Genomic DNA, 14,958 nt, shown 5'->3' with positions numbered 1-14,958 from the left:
AGTAACACACAGGGCTGTAGAGTAACAGACAGGGCTGTAGAGTAACAGACAGGGCTGTAGAGTAACACACAGGGCTGTAGAGTAACACACAGGGCTGTAGAGTAACACACAGGGCTGTAGAGTAACAGACAGGGCTGTAGAGTAACACACAGGGCTGTAGAGTAACAGACAGGGCTGTAGAGTAACAGACAGGGCTGTAGAGTAACACACAGGGCTGTAGAGTAACACACAGGGCTGTAGAGTAACACACAGGGCTGTAGAGTAACAGACAGGGCTGTATAGTAACACACAGGGCTGTAGAGTAACAGACAGGGCTGTAGAGTAACACACAGGGCTGTAGAGTAACAGACAGGGCTGTAGAGTAACAGACAGGGCTGTATAGTAACAGACAGGGCTGTAGAGTAACACACAGGGCTGTAGAGTAACACACAGGGCTGTAGAGTAACAGACAGGGCTGTATAGTAACAGACAGGGCTGTAGAGTAACAGACAGGGCTGTAGAGTAACAGACAGGGCTGTAGAGTAACAGACAGGGCTGTAGAGTAACAGACAGGGCTGTAGAGTAACAGACAGGGCTGTAGAGTAACAGACAGGGCTGTAGAGTAAACAACAGGGCTGTAGAGTAACAGACAGGGCTGTAGAGTAACACACAGGGCTGTAGAGTAACACACAGGGCTGTAGAGTAACAGACATGGCTGTATAGTAACAGACAGGGCTGTAGAGTAACAGACAGGGCTGTAGAGTAACAGACAGGGCTGTAGAGTAAACAGAAGAGGAGAGAGTGGTAAAACCGGGAGGATATCATTATTCCTAAGATGTTTTGCACACAAAGAGAGCGCACACTTTAATTACCATTCATGTACTGAGGCAAATTAGGACCAACTGATTATCTGGTACTTCAAGAAAGCGCTGTTTTGATGAAACAAAAACAAGAAAAAATAACAATTTGCTCGTTGAAGGTTTGTGATGAGGTCGTGTCTTCTCCTGTGGCAGTTTGATTGGAAACCATGCTACAATCACAGCTCAATTAATACTGGGCTCTGGTGGGCTTTATTAGAAACCTATGACATGGAGGAAGGCCAGAAGAAAGCTGTGATGAAATAATTGCTGACACTGATGAGAAGCATGTGTAAATTCTCTAACATGTTCATCAACTAATGTTTTTTAAGATGAAAAAAATATTCTAAAAGACTCGCTATCCATAATCAATGTGTAAGACTCCTGATACCTGTATGTAAATACATTGATTTTCCTGTGGTTACCAGCATAAATGAGTTAAAGGGATGAAATGTAAATTACATTTCTAATGGAGGTTTTGTCTGTGCGCTATACTGTAACGCCATGACAGTAGAGGTCAGATAATTCCTTTTACAAATGCTCTCGTTAAGCTTGCCAGTGCAGCCACCCCCTGAACAGTGATAGATCTGCATACTGTACGGGTCTACCATACCCACTCTACCTTATATCAGGAAAACAAACGCCCAGAATTACCTTTCAAGCAGCTACTTGGCAGTTTGTAACCTTGTGTGTTTTCAAAAAACTAATGCAAATCAAAAAAGGTAGCAAGACTTCTCAAATGTTTCTATTCCATCTTCGTTGATATCCTTGGAATCTTGACCTAAGGACGCGCCCGTGTTCAGAACACAGAACAGGGCTGAGAGACGCAATCCTGAGGCTGGCGGATGAGAAAAGCAAAGCTCCATTTCGTTTGTCAGAGACTCTTCCCCAGTGGTCTGCCTGGAGGCATGTCAGAAACAATGGGTGTATAGTCTCTGTGTCCGCACGGATCAATGTTCGGAAGGGCTAGATGCAGAACGAAACAAGAGTGTTGCGGAATAAAAGAAAAGACCATGTGTACCAGAGCGTTGGACTCTGACTGGCAGCAATCTGCTGCCTCGCCTCGCCTTGCCCACCCAACCCCCCGCCAGTGCACATCTGTGCTGAATGGTGATGTCTTACCTCAAACTCCAAGTAGTGCTCTTTGAGTCGGTACTCGTCGATCTCCTTGGCTTTGACCTTCTTGTCAGGAGGGTAGGATCTGTGCTCTGCCAACTCCGTGGAGACATGCTTCAGCTTCGCCTCGTGAGACTTCAACTGTTCCTCCTGTAAATAGCCAGATAACACTTTGTAGACGCAACGCCAGGTTCTTAAACGCCAGACTGTGTCATCTCAAATAACATTTTGGGCCAACAATGTATTTAATGGTAGGCTGGTCTAGAACAGTGGTCAACCTTTGAGTCCAGATCACTTTCTAAGTCAAAATGCAAGCCGAGATCTACTGCTCAGATAAAACAATTAAAAAAACGTAAGTCTATACTACATGAACCAATTAAAAACCGTTCTGTAGCAATGAGGTTTGTGCAGTAGGCTATAGGCCCAATACATTATCACCTCATATTGGCTACGCTTGAATTGTCCTGTCAATGTTGTTCTTCTCTGAACATTTAGAAATTATATTTCAACATGTTAGGTATATGATTCCACTGGTAGTAGATCATTACTTGTGAGCAGAATATTTTTTTATATTTTTTTACTGGACTGATGGCCTGCATCTGATGTTCAGTCTGAGGGGAGGGAGAGAGCAGCGGTGAGGCTGACTGATGGCCTGCATCTGATGTTCAGTCTGAGGGGAGGGAGAGAGCAGCGGTGAGGCTGACTGATGGCCTGCATCTGATGTTCAGTCTGAGGGGAGGGAGAGAGCAGCGGTGAGGCTGACTGATGGCCTGCATCTGATGTTCAGTCTGAGGGGAGGGAGGGAGCAGCGGTGAGGCTGACTGATGGCCTGCATCTGATGTTCAGTCTGAGGGGAGGGAGAGAGCAGCGGTGAGGCTGACTGATGGCCTGCATCTGATGTTCAGTCTGAGGGGAGGGAGAGAGCAGCGGTGAGGCTGCCTCTCACCCGACTCACCGTCCCTCCCTCCCTGCATTGAGAAAAGGGTGCACAGTCTTTCAGCTGATGGCGAAACTCAAGTCGCACTGCATTATTTCTGCCTCATGCACCAATTCATTCTCTATGACCAGAGAAAGGGAAATATTCCACGATATTAAAAAAGACAAGGGGCTAATGATACCAACGCAAGCTTATAAGAACACTCTGCTATATCCACTCATTGCAGCTGCAGTCATGGTTGTAGCGTGAGTGGGAGTAGGGAGAATACACATTTTATTGCTTATAAAAAGGTGTCGAACAAAGTGTTGACAGCTGAACAACAATTTAAACATGAACTTACACATAAAATCAACAGCTCTTTGCTGTATTCGTTGAGTCTCTCTCTAGTCATGTTTTAAACGTTTTGAAATCTCACAGTATCAACTTTGCTGTGCGTTCAAGGTTTCTTTTTACAGTCTATAGCTCGAGGAAACTGTGCAGACACAGTTATCTGAGCTAACCGATTGGCCAGCGGTAGGCCTATAGGTGCACTTGATTTGCTCTCTGGGCCTGCCGGGTAGGCGGAGTTCTACCTTCAGACACATTAAATGGCTCAAAATAGGAACACTTTGCCTTCCCGGCGCTAGGGCTGCTGAATCAAGTGCGCCTACCGCCAACAGCACGAAACAAAACAAAAAAATAGGAACGCAAGGCTTTATCGTTGGGATTTTTACAGAAATGTTTGGTGATCGACTAGGAATGCCTTGGAGATCGACCGGTTGGTGACTACGGTCTAGAAGGACATTTGCGCTAGCAGGGGCGAATCCTAACTTCAAGTAAAGCCGAATTTTCACTTAGTCAGACATTTATGTCAATGGGAGAAGTGAACATTTGACTAAAGTGGAAGTTAGGATTCCCCCACGGAGAGCCCAAATTTGTACCTAGGTAACAGTGATACTCCAGAGAAGGAGGCTGTCCCGTACCTGTGACATCCTCGTGGTGGTGGCAGGTAGCAGTGGACGGCTGAATTTCTTCTGAGAGCCAATGGCGGCGGGGAATGAGGGGGCAGAGAACATGGCCGCCACAGAGTTGACTACTCTGATCCAAGAGTCCATTTCCTCTGGGCTCCTGTTGGGAAAGAGACAAATAAACACTCACATACAAAAACTGCCATTTGCTTTGAGACTTTGTATGGGAACATTTTGATTAAAAACACAGCTTTGGTATTCAACCAAGTTCAGGCTAAAGCTGCAAACAGTTTTCCCTGGAATAGCTTTGTGTTGGGGAAAAATCATCATTCAAAGTTGATAATAGAGTAAGGTGAACTATAAAGCAATACAACCCAAGTGTGCCACAGTTGATTTATGCATCATGGAAGCACAGCCTGTGAGAGGTCCTGCCTTCTTCATTGATAAGCACCTCTATTAGGTACCTGGAATACTGCATGATGAGGGAACAAAGGAAAACAAGAACAATAGACTTTGGACAGACTAATGGCAGAGATAAATGGGTTTTCACTGTGCTTGAACCCAAGCATGAAATTTGATTTTGCTTCCAGGAGTGGTCCTTCTACTCTCCCGTCTCTCTAGCTCTACTGGAAATAATGTTAGGGTTTGTTTTGCGGCAGTAAATTGTGCGTCTCTCTCGAGCCCGATGGCGGCGGCAGCGGTCGACTGTTGCGCAATTTAGGAATAAAGGTTGCCCCTAGACGCTGATCTGGGGTTAGTTTTGCATTTCCCCCCACTAATCGTTCAGGTTAGAATTGGAGGGGCAGCTGATCCTAGATCACCCTAGGGTAGACTTCACTCCGGAGACAACTTACTGGGCCTGGAAGAGGAAGACCCTCCAGTCGGCTGTCTTGAGCTTGAGCACGTTGGGCTTCTTCTCGTAGTCCACGGCTTTGATGGACAAGGCGTGGTGGACGCTGATGGCATTCTTTAGGTCCTCCTCCGAGAGGGCCTTCTCAGGCTTGTACTCATCCTGTGGGAGGGTAGAGGACAACAGAAATCAGGCATTGGTTCGCACACCCCTATAGTGCACAAGAAACCAGTTGGATATAATCTGATCATATGACATCTTCTCAACCAGAAAACAGTTGGATATAATCTGATCATATGACATCTTCTCAACCAGAAACCAGTTGGATATAATCTGATCATATGACATCTTCTCAACCAGAAACCAGTTGGATATAATCTGATCATATGACATCTTCTCAACCAGAAAACAGTTGGATATAATCTGATCATATGACATCTTCTCAACCAGAAACCAGTTGGATATAATCTGATCATATGACATCTTCTCAACCAGAAAACAGTTCACAACCATAAAGTGACGTCATGTCCCACTGTTCAATTTTTCCCACTGGGTATATGATACCATTTATGTCGGAGAGGATGGCTCGGGGGGCCGGAAAATCATTATAATCATTTTTACACTGCGAATTGACCACAACTAAGCCCCAAAATAGATTGTATTTCAAAATAACAATAACTTCATACCTTGCTTACATTGAGACACGATCACATCATTTTTTGTGGGAATACTTGGATACAGATTTCCTAAATTAAACACATTTCTAGCCCAAAATGCCTTTATCACTGCCTGTTGAAGACCCCTGCTCTAAATGATTCTCCAGAAGAGTACATTGTCCAGCCATGCTTGCACCAATCCAATGTTTTTAAATGCAGCAGGAGGGAGTGTAGGGCAGTGTGAAGTCTGTCAAACTTTCTTTGTTTTGTGTCATAAAAGAGTTCCTCGAGTGACCCCTCACGGCATACAAAACCCCAAAGACACAGAATAATGACTCAGGATGGATAAAAATATGACAAATGAGTTGAAGAACTGTCTTGAACAACAACAAATCTAATATGACAAGACAGACAGGTCTGAATACGAGGTGTGGGTTAACATGAAATCGCTCAAACCTTTGCGCCTCAGTGCATTGACAGATGTGTGGAGAATAGTAAACAGTGGGGTGCTGATAAGAGTAAATCTGTCAGGTGGCATGTCAAGGTTACAGTTGATCATTTAGCCTAGCACCCCCAAGCTTCAATAGGTTACAGTTGATAATTTAGCTTCAATAGATTACAGTTGATCATTTAGCCTAACATCCCCAAGCTTCAATAGGTTACAGTTGATCATTTAGCTTCAATAGGTTACAGTTGATCATTTAGCTTAAATAGGTTACAGTCGATCATTTAGCTTCAATAGGTTACAGTCGATCATTTAGCTTCAATAGGTTACAGTCGATCATTTAGCTTCAATAGGTTACAGTTGATCATTTAGCCTAACATCCCCAAGCTTCAATAGGTTACAGTTGATCATTTAGCTTCAATAGGTTACAGTTGATCATTTAGCTTCAATAGGTTACAGTTGATAATTTAGCTTCAATAGGTTACAGTTGATCATTTAGCCTAACACCCCCAAGCTTCAATAGGTTACAGTTTATCATTTAGCCTAACACCCCCAAGCTTCAATAGGTTACAGTTGATCATTTAGCTTCAATAGGTTACAGTTGATCATTTAGCTTCAATAGGTTACAGTTGATCATTTAGCTTCAATAGGTTACAGTTGATAATTTAGCTTCAATAGGTTACAGTTGATCATTTAGCCTAACACCCCCAAGCTTCAATAGGTTACAGTTTATCATTTAGCTTCAATAGGTTACAGTTGATCATTTAGCTTCAATAGGTTACAGTTGATCATTTAGCTTCAATAGGTTACAGTTGATAATTTAGCTTCAATAGGTTACAGTTGATCATTTAGCCTAACACCCCCAAGCTTCAATAGGTTACAGTTTATCATTTAGCTTCGATAGGTTACAGTTGATCATTTAGCTTCAATAGGTTACAGTTGATCATTTAGCCTAACATCCCCAAGCTTTAATAGGTTACAGTTTATCATTTAGCTTCAATAGGTTACAGTTGATAATTTAGCTTCAATAGGTTACAGTTGATAATTTAGCTTTAATAGGTTACAGTTGATCATTTAGCCTAACACCCCCAAGCTTCAATAGGTTACAGTTTATCATTTAGCCTAACACCCCAAGCTTCAATAGGTTACAGTTGATCATTTAGCTTCAATAGGTTACAGTTGATCATTTAGCTTCAATAGGTTACAGTTTATCATTAAGCTTCAATAGGTTACAGTTGATCATTTAGCTTCAATAGGTTACAGTTTATCATTAAGCTTCAATAGGTTACAGTTTATCATTTATCTTCAATAGGTTACAGTTTATCATTTAGCTTCAATAGGTTACAGTTGATCATTTAGCTTAAATAGGTTACAGTTGATAATTTAGCCTAACACCCCCAAGCTTCAATAGGTTACAGTTTATCATTTAGCTTCAATAGGTTACAGTTAATCATTTATCTTCAATAGGTTACAATTGATCATTTAGCCTAACATCCCCAAGCTTTAATAGGTTACAGTTGATAATTTAGCTTCAATAGGTTACAGTTTATCATTTAGCCTAACACCCCCAAGCTTCAATAGGTTACAGTTTATAATTTAGCTTCAATAGGTTACAGTTGATCATTTAGCTTCAATAGGTTACAGTTGATCATTTAGCTTCCATAGGTTACAGTTGATCATTTAGCTTCCATAGGTTACAGTTGATCATTTAGCTTCAATAGGTTACAGTTGATCATTTAGCCTAACATCCCCAAGCTTTAATAGGTTACAGTTTATTATTTAGCTTCAATAGGTTACAGTCGATCATTTAGCTTCCATAGGTTACAGTTGATCATTAAGCTTCAATAGGTTACAGTTGATCATTTAGCTTCAATAGGTTACAGTTGATCATTTAGCCTAACATCCCCAAGCTTCAATGGGTTACAGTTTATCATTTAGCTTCAATAGGTTACAGTTGATCATTTAGCTTCAATAGGTTACAGTTGATCATTTAGCTTCAATAGGTTACAGTTGATCATTTAGCTTCAATAGGTTACAGTTGATCATTTAGCTTCAATAGGTTACAGTTGATCATTTAGCTTCAATAGGTTACAGTTTATCATTTAGCTTCAATAGGTTACAGTTTATCATTAAGCTTCAACAGGTTACAGTTCATCATTAAGCTTCAATAGGTTACAGTTGATCATTAAGCTTCAATAGGTTACAGTTGATCATTTAGCCTAACATCCAAGAGATTCAATACCGCTGCTGTCTATCTCACTATATGGAAAAGTTGTTCTGAATTTATCTAGAGTCATGCCTGTCATCCCTCACCAACAATACCAACGCAGTGTCGTTTTTAAATCCCATTCAATTGTACTTCGATCATCGTTCACTCATTCATTAAATCACAACTAACACAAATAATTAATCTTATCTCAATGTATTTTTCTTCCAAATACAATACAAAATATACTACAGTATAACATTGCATCAGAACAAAATAATAGGAACCTTAAGGGAAACTGGAATAGGACACAGAGGAAAAGAGATGTGAACACAACCAGTCTGTTTTGCACTACAATAAAACTGCACTTAAAGCCTACAGATGCACACTTCATCCAATTTACACCGTAGAAAGTTAATAAACATGTCAACAAGCGGAATGCACTATTTTTACCCTCACTTCGGTTATAAAACAGTTGAACAGTTATGCTGAAATATGCAAATACGTCAGGATTTACATCATTCTGATATGTAGGAGTACTGGCAACCTTTCACTATCTTTAAAGGATCCTTCTACACATCTCCAGAGCATAACGTTTCATAAAAACATTACTGAATTTCAGGAGTAGTTTATGTAACTTCCTGTGTGTGTGACGTACTAAAGGGAAGTGCCATTGACCTCTGCCGGTCGTGATTGTCACTCAGTGTTCTCAGGTGTTGTGATGAGTGCTAGAACTCAAACCAGCTGGTGTCAAGTCTGAGCACCTCGCTGCCTCCACATGTCACAGGAGTCCACATTATAAACGTAGGACAAATTATTCTCTGCTTCCCAGAGCCTATTGACGAGGCACAGAGATTAATTTCCGGTGATTGCTACTTCAAAGTTAATGTAGCAGTAACGTCATTGGTCATTAGCCAACAATACCACGGCAACCTGTGGCAGCCAGGCATCGAAATCAGCACACGAGGTAGAAAGGCAATCTTCAAGACAGCCGGTTTCCTAGCCATTTCCAATCTGTGCTTTTCAGCGGCACCAGGCTACATAGCAGCGGCACCAGGCTACATAGCAGCGGCACCAGGCTACATAGCAGCGGCACCAGGCTACATAGCTCATCTGTCGCTACGGATTGAAAAGTAAAAAGTTATCCAACTGTTTTGCTCTGATGGGTTTAGTCAAGGTTTTTATAAGGACCATGTTTAGCATGACAATGTCATTTTAATTTGGCAACATTTTGTCTGTGCCACTTCGGAAATTACAATGCAATCCAATATTATACTACTCTTAGTAACAGATGTTGATAATTAATAGCTGCATCTGTGAGTGATGCATGTGGAAGGCAGAATGGAAAACCGTTTAAAAAGAGTGCACCCAATGCGAGCGGTTCCATATGTGACAGAGATGAAAATATCCATTAGAAACTTAGAGTCGGAGTCTAATAGCAACAAGGATGGGCTGCTAATATGACTAAGATTGTGCCTTTGGCTTCTGGACAACGAAAGAAAGGTGATATGAAAACCAATACAGGACAGAAATGCTGGTTGACCTCTCCTGGATGGGTGTCCCGAAAACGGGACAGTTGTTGCTCAATATGGATAATGTGACTACAATGACGTTGTAAACAAAAGCACATTTTCACGGACATATACATGTCTTATATGGGCAGAAAGCTTCAATTATTGTTAATCTAACAGCAGTGTCCAATTTACAGTAGTATTACAGCGAAAAAATACCATGCTATTGTTTGAAGATAGTGCACAACAACGAAACACTTTTATCACGGCAATTGGATTGATACATTCATCTCTGAAGGTAAATAATGTACTTACATTCAGTAATCTTGCTCTGATTTGTCATCCTGAGGGTCCCAGAGATAAAACGTAGCGTTGTTTTGTTTGATAGAATCCATTTTTATATCCTACAGCGTGTCGCCTGAATTCCAACTCGTTCAACTTGCAACAAAACATTGAGGGACTGGTATTACGCTCGATTAGTTCTACCAAGTTTATTACTATTTTAGAAAGTAGAACATGGCTAATAAAACAGGAAAAGCTCAATCGAAGACCAAGTATACAGATTTGGACGAGATTATTGCAGAAATCGATCGGGAAAGTGACATAGAAATTGATGAGGACTCCGTTCGTGATTACACTGTAGACTCGCGCTGATTTCTTTAGGATGGGAAAGACATAACTTTAGACTGACTTTTTAAAAACATTTTGAGTAATTTAGCAGACGCTCTTATCCAGAGCGACTTACAGGAGCAATTAGGGTTAAGTACCTTGCTCAAGGGCACATTGACCGATTCTGATACTGGCACAACGCTCTTAACCACTAAGCTACCTGCCGCCCACTTCTCATGCAGTTGTTTAAATGGTTGCATATTATTCATTTGAGATATTTTTATTTGATTGAGATATAGATATATATATATATATATATATATATATATATATATATATATATATATATATAAATAATCACTATAATGAAATATGTTTACCAATAGTAAATAGGGCACTCAAAAACCACAGGCACAGGATGTGATAGTCAACATAAAATACACATTGGCTAGGGCTCACCCCCCTGCTAAAATAAAGGTTCAATGAAATAAGTAATAGTAAAATTGAGTTCTTACTGAATTTGTTTTACTTCTATAGTGCTAGAGACTCAGTCCACATAAAATACACAATGGCTATGCTAATACATTTTAGGTCTGTATAAATACATTGTAGGTCTGTCCCCTATTTACTATTGGTAAACATATTTCATTATAGTGATTGTGTTCCCCAAACTCTCTATAATATGTTTATAAATATGTGTTGTTTATTTGATGTATTGATGCAGGGCTCATCCGTAAAAGTATTGATGCAAGGCTCACCCCTGCTAAAATACAAGTTAAGTAAAATAAGTAATAGTAAACTTGAGTTCTTACTGAATTTTTAAAATCTTCTATAGGGCTAGAGACTGACTCAGATGACCTCTGGGAGCCAACACCAAAGAGACCACATTCAAGTCCTCCAGTAGAAACTGGTTCATTCAGTCAGACCCCTGCTGCTGTCTCTGGCACCACACCCACCCCGCCCGGGCCATCTAGATGTGTGAAGGTTAGTGTCTTATGTAGGGAAGCTAATGATCCATCATGTATGACAATACTGAGAGTGTGTAAACTTGTATTTTTTTTTTCCATAGCATTTTTGTATGTTCTCTATAGTTACAGTGGAATGTCTGACCTCTGTGATTGCCAACAAGGGTTTTGCCACCAAGTACTAAGTCATGTTTTGCAGAGGGGTCAAATACTTATTTCCCTCATTAAAATGCAAATCAATTTCTAACATTTTTTACATGGGTTTTTCTGGATTTATTTGTTGTTATTCTGTCTCTCACTGTTCAAATAAACCTACCATTAAAATTATAGACTGATCATTTCTTTGTCAGTGGGCAAACGTACAAAATCTGCAGGGGATCAAATACTTTTTTCCCCTCACTGTTTGACCGCCACCATTTGACCGCCATGCGCCTTGGTTGCTGCAGTGCTGCTGTCGGGAGAGGTTGTGTTTTTCTCTAGCTGGAGGTAAGCAGGAGGTAAGCTTCTCATATGGTGTTGAGTAAAGCTTAACCATGTATTAGATCGTAGGTAGGTAGTTAGTTGTAGTTAGGTATTGTATTTATCATAGGTTAGTATTGTTGTTATTGTAGGTTTCCGTAGGTAATTGTAGGTTAGTATCGAAGCACGAGGCTAGCTAGCTAGCGGGTAGCTACTGGTAACGATTAGCAACGGTGGAGAGCTGTTTCCAATGTTAATGTGCTGCTACCCAACGTTTAATTTTTGCTGCGTTATGCGTTATGAAAGGAACTAGACACGGACATGAATTATCTGTTTAGTGTGCTAACACACTCTTGGCAGTTTGTTGTAACCAAGTATTGGTGCTAAATTGTGTGTTAATGGATGCTAGCTTGCTAGTTAGCTACGGCGTCATAGCTAGGTATCGTGGGTTGTTGTGGGTAGTTACTGCAGGTTTAGTGTGCTAACACACTCTTGGCAGTTTGTTGTAACCAAGTATTGGTGCTAAATTGTGTGTTAATGGATGCTAGCTTGCTAGTTAGCTACGGCGTCATAGCTAGGTATCGTGGGTTGTTGTGGGTAGTTACTGCAGGTTGGCAGTGTCTTCGGCCGTGCCGACTGTAGCACGAGCGAGCTAACTAGCCGTTTTTCGAACAGAGTCAGAGTCAACACAGTAGCCATTGTGTGCCGGGTGTAGCACGAAGCTAGCTAGCTAGCCGTTCTTCAAACAAAGTCAACACAGTGGCCAATGCTAGCTACCCAACACGACCAGCTAACTGTACTGTAGTAGCTAAATACAATATACTTGTCCTAGCTAGCCAACGTTGAATCATTGCTGCGTCATGAAAGGAACTTGACACAGACACGAATGATCTGTTTAGTGTGTTATCACACTATTGGTGGTTTGTTGTGACCAAGTGTTTGTGCTAAACTGTGTGTTACTGGATGCTAGCATGCTAGTTAGCTAGTTAACACACTATTGGTGGTTTGTTGTGACCAAGTGTTGGTGCTAAACTGTGTGTTAAACTGTGTGTTATTGGATGCTAGCATGCTAGTTAGCTATGGTGTCATAGTTAGCTAGCTGAATAAAGTGGGTTGAGTCTATTCCTTTAAACATTGAACCGCTGTGGTTCACAACAATTCTGATTTCTAAAGGTGGAAGTTGGGAGAGTTTTTGTTCCGGGTGGTTCAGTGAAACAATTTTAGTTTCTGAGGTAGAAGTTTTTGGTGAGGGAGGCCCTGCTCTCTCCTCTCCCAGATGCTTAGCTCATTTCATTCCGATCTCCTCTGCATTTTTGTAGCCATTTGCTACAGCCTGTCAACTATGCCTCTGCCTATCCCTGTTCACTCCTCTCTGCACAGGCTACACAAACGCACCACACCGCGTGGCTGCTGCCTCTCTAACCTGGTGGTCCCTGCACGCACCCCTCACCTGGAGTTCCAGGTCGCAGGCAGCCTCTGGAACTGCCGTTCTGCTGCCAACAAAGCTGACTTCATCCCAGCCTATGCCAACCTCCAGTCCCTCGACTTCCTGGCGCTGACGGAAACATGGATCACCACTGAAAACACTGCTACTCCTACTGCTCTCTCCTCGTCTGACCATGTGTTCTCGCATACCCCGAGAGCATCTGGTCAGAGGGGTGGTGGTACAGGAATCCTCATCTCTCCCAAGTGGACATTCTCAATTTTTCCCCTAACCCATCTGTCTATCTCCTCATTTGAATTCCATGCTGTCACAGTCACTAGCCCATTTAAGCTTAATATCCTTGTCATCTATCGCCCTCCAGGTTCCCTTGGAGAGTTCATCAATGAGCTTGACGCCTTGATAAGTTCCTTTCCTGAGGATGGCTCACCCCTCACAGTTTTGGGGGATTTCAACCTCCCTATGTCCACATTTGACTCATTTCTCTCTGCCTCCTTCTTTCCACTCCTCTCCTCTTTTGACCTCACCCTCTCACCGTCCCCCTACTCACAAGGCAGGCAATACGCTTGACCTCATCTTCACTAGATGCTGCTCCTCTACTAATCTCACTGCAACTCCCCTCCATGTCTCCGACCACTACTTTGTTTCCTTTTCTCTCTCGCTCTCCTCCCACACTACTCACTCTGCCCCTACACAGATGGTAATGCGCCGCCGCAACCTTCGCTCTCTCTCTCCCACTACTCTCTCCTCTTCCATCCTATCATCTCTTCCTTCTGCTCAATCCTTCTCCCTCCAATCTCCTGATTCTGCCTCCTCAACCCTCCTCTCCTCCCTTTCTGCATCCTTTGACTCTCTGTGTCCCCTATCCTCCCGGCCGGCTCGGTCCTCCCCTCCAGCTCCGTGGCTTGATGACTCACTGCGAGCTCACAGAACAGAGCTCCGGGCAGCGGAGCGGAAATGGAAGAAAACTAAACTCCCCTGCCGACCTGGCATCTTTTCCTCCCTCCTCTCTACATTTTCTTCATCTGTTTCTGCTGCTAAGGCCACCTTCTACCACTCTAAATTCCAAGCATCTGCCTCTAACCCTTGGAAGCTCTTTTGCCACATTTTCCTCCCTCCTGAATCCCCCCTCCTCCTCCTCTCTCTGTGGATGACTTCGTCAACCACTTTGAAAAGAAGGTTGACGACATCCGATCCTCGTTTGTTAAGTCTAATGACACTGCTGGTCCTGCTCACACTGCCCTACCCTATGCTTTGACTTCTTTCTCCCCTCTCTCTCCAGATAAAATCCTGCGACTTGTGACTGCAGGCCGCCCAACAACCTGCCCGCTTGACCCCATCCCCTCCTCCCTTCTCCAGACCATCTCCGGTGACCTTCTCCCCTACCTCACCTCGCTGATCAACTCATCCTTGACCGCTGGCCATGTCCCTTCCGTCTTCAAGAGAGCGAGAGTTGCTCCCCTTCTCAAAAAACCAACACTCGACCCCACTGATGTCAACAACTACAGACCAGTATCCCTTCTTTCTTTTCTTTCCAAAACTATTGAGCGTGCCGTCTTTAGCCAACTCTCTTGCTATCTCTCTCAGAATGACCTTCTTGATCCAAACCAATCAGGTTTCAGGACTGGTCATTCAACTGAGACTGCTCTTCTCTGTGTCACGGAGACTCTCCGCACTGCTAAAGCTAACTCTCTCTCCTCTGCTCTTGTCCTTCTAGACCTGTCTGCTGCCTTTGACACTGTGAACCATCAGATCCTCCTCTCCACCCTCTCCGAGCTGGGCATCTCCAGCGCGGCTCACTCCTGGATTGCGTCCTACCTGACCGGTCGCTCCTACCAAGTGGCGTGGCGAGAAGCTGTCTCCGCACCACGTCCTCTCACCACTGGTGTCCCCCAAGGCTCAGTTCTAGGCCCTCTCCTTTTCTCCCTATACACCAAGTCACTTGGCTCTGTCATATCCTCACATGGTCTCTCCTATCAT

At 42.8% G+C, this 14,958-nt stretch overlaps 1 protein-coding gene across 5 annotated transcripts in view; it reads right to left on the bottom strand.

Moving 5' to 3' along the window:
- The window catches only part of psd3l (pleckstrin and Sec7 domain containing 3, like), a 143,104-nt gene that overhangs the window by 11,835 nt on the left and 116,311 nt on the right, over positions 1-14,958 (bottom strand). For all 5 annotated transcript variants that reach the window (XM_041897438.2, XM_041897439.2, XM_041897440.2 and 2 more), the window contains 3 exons: positions 4,691-4,848; positions 3,852-3,996; positions 1,959-2,102 (listed from right to left, as the gene is read on the bottom strand). In XM_041897438.2, coding sequence (XP_041753372.2) covers positions 1,959-2,102; positions 3,852-3,996; positions 4,691-4,848 — 447 coding nt within the window. The remainder of the gene's footprint in view (positions 1-1,958; positions 2,103-3,851; positions 3,997-4,690; positions 4,849-14,958) is intronic.

This window comes from Coregonus clupeaformis, chromosome 15 (assembly GCF_020615455.1).
Source record: "Coregonus clupeaformis isolate EN_2021a chromosome 15, ASM2061545v1, whole genome shotgun sequence".
NCBI classification, from domain to species: Eukaryota; Metazoa; Chordata; class Actinopteri; order Salmoniformes; family Salmonidae; genus Coregonus; species Coregonus clupeaformis.
This window is presented reverse-complemented; position numbering and strand designations above follow the sequence as displayed.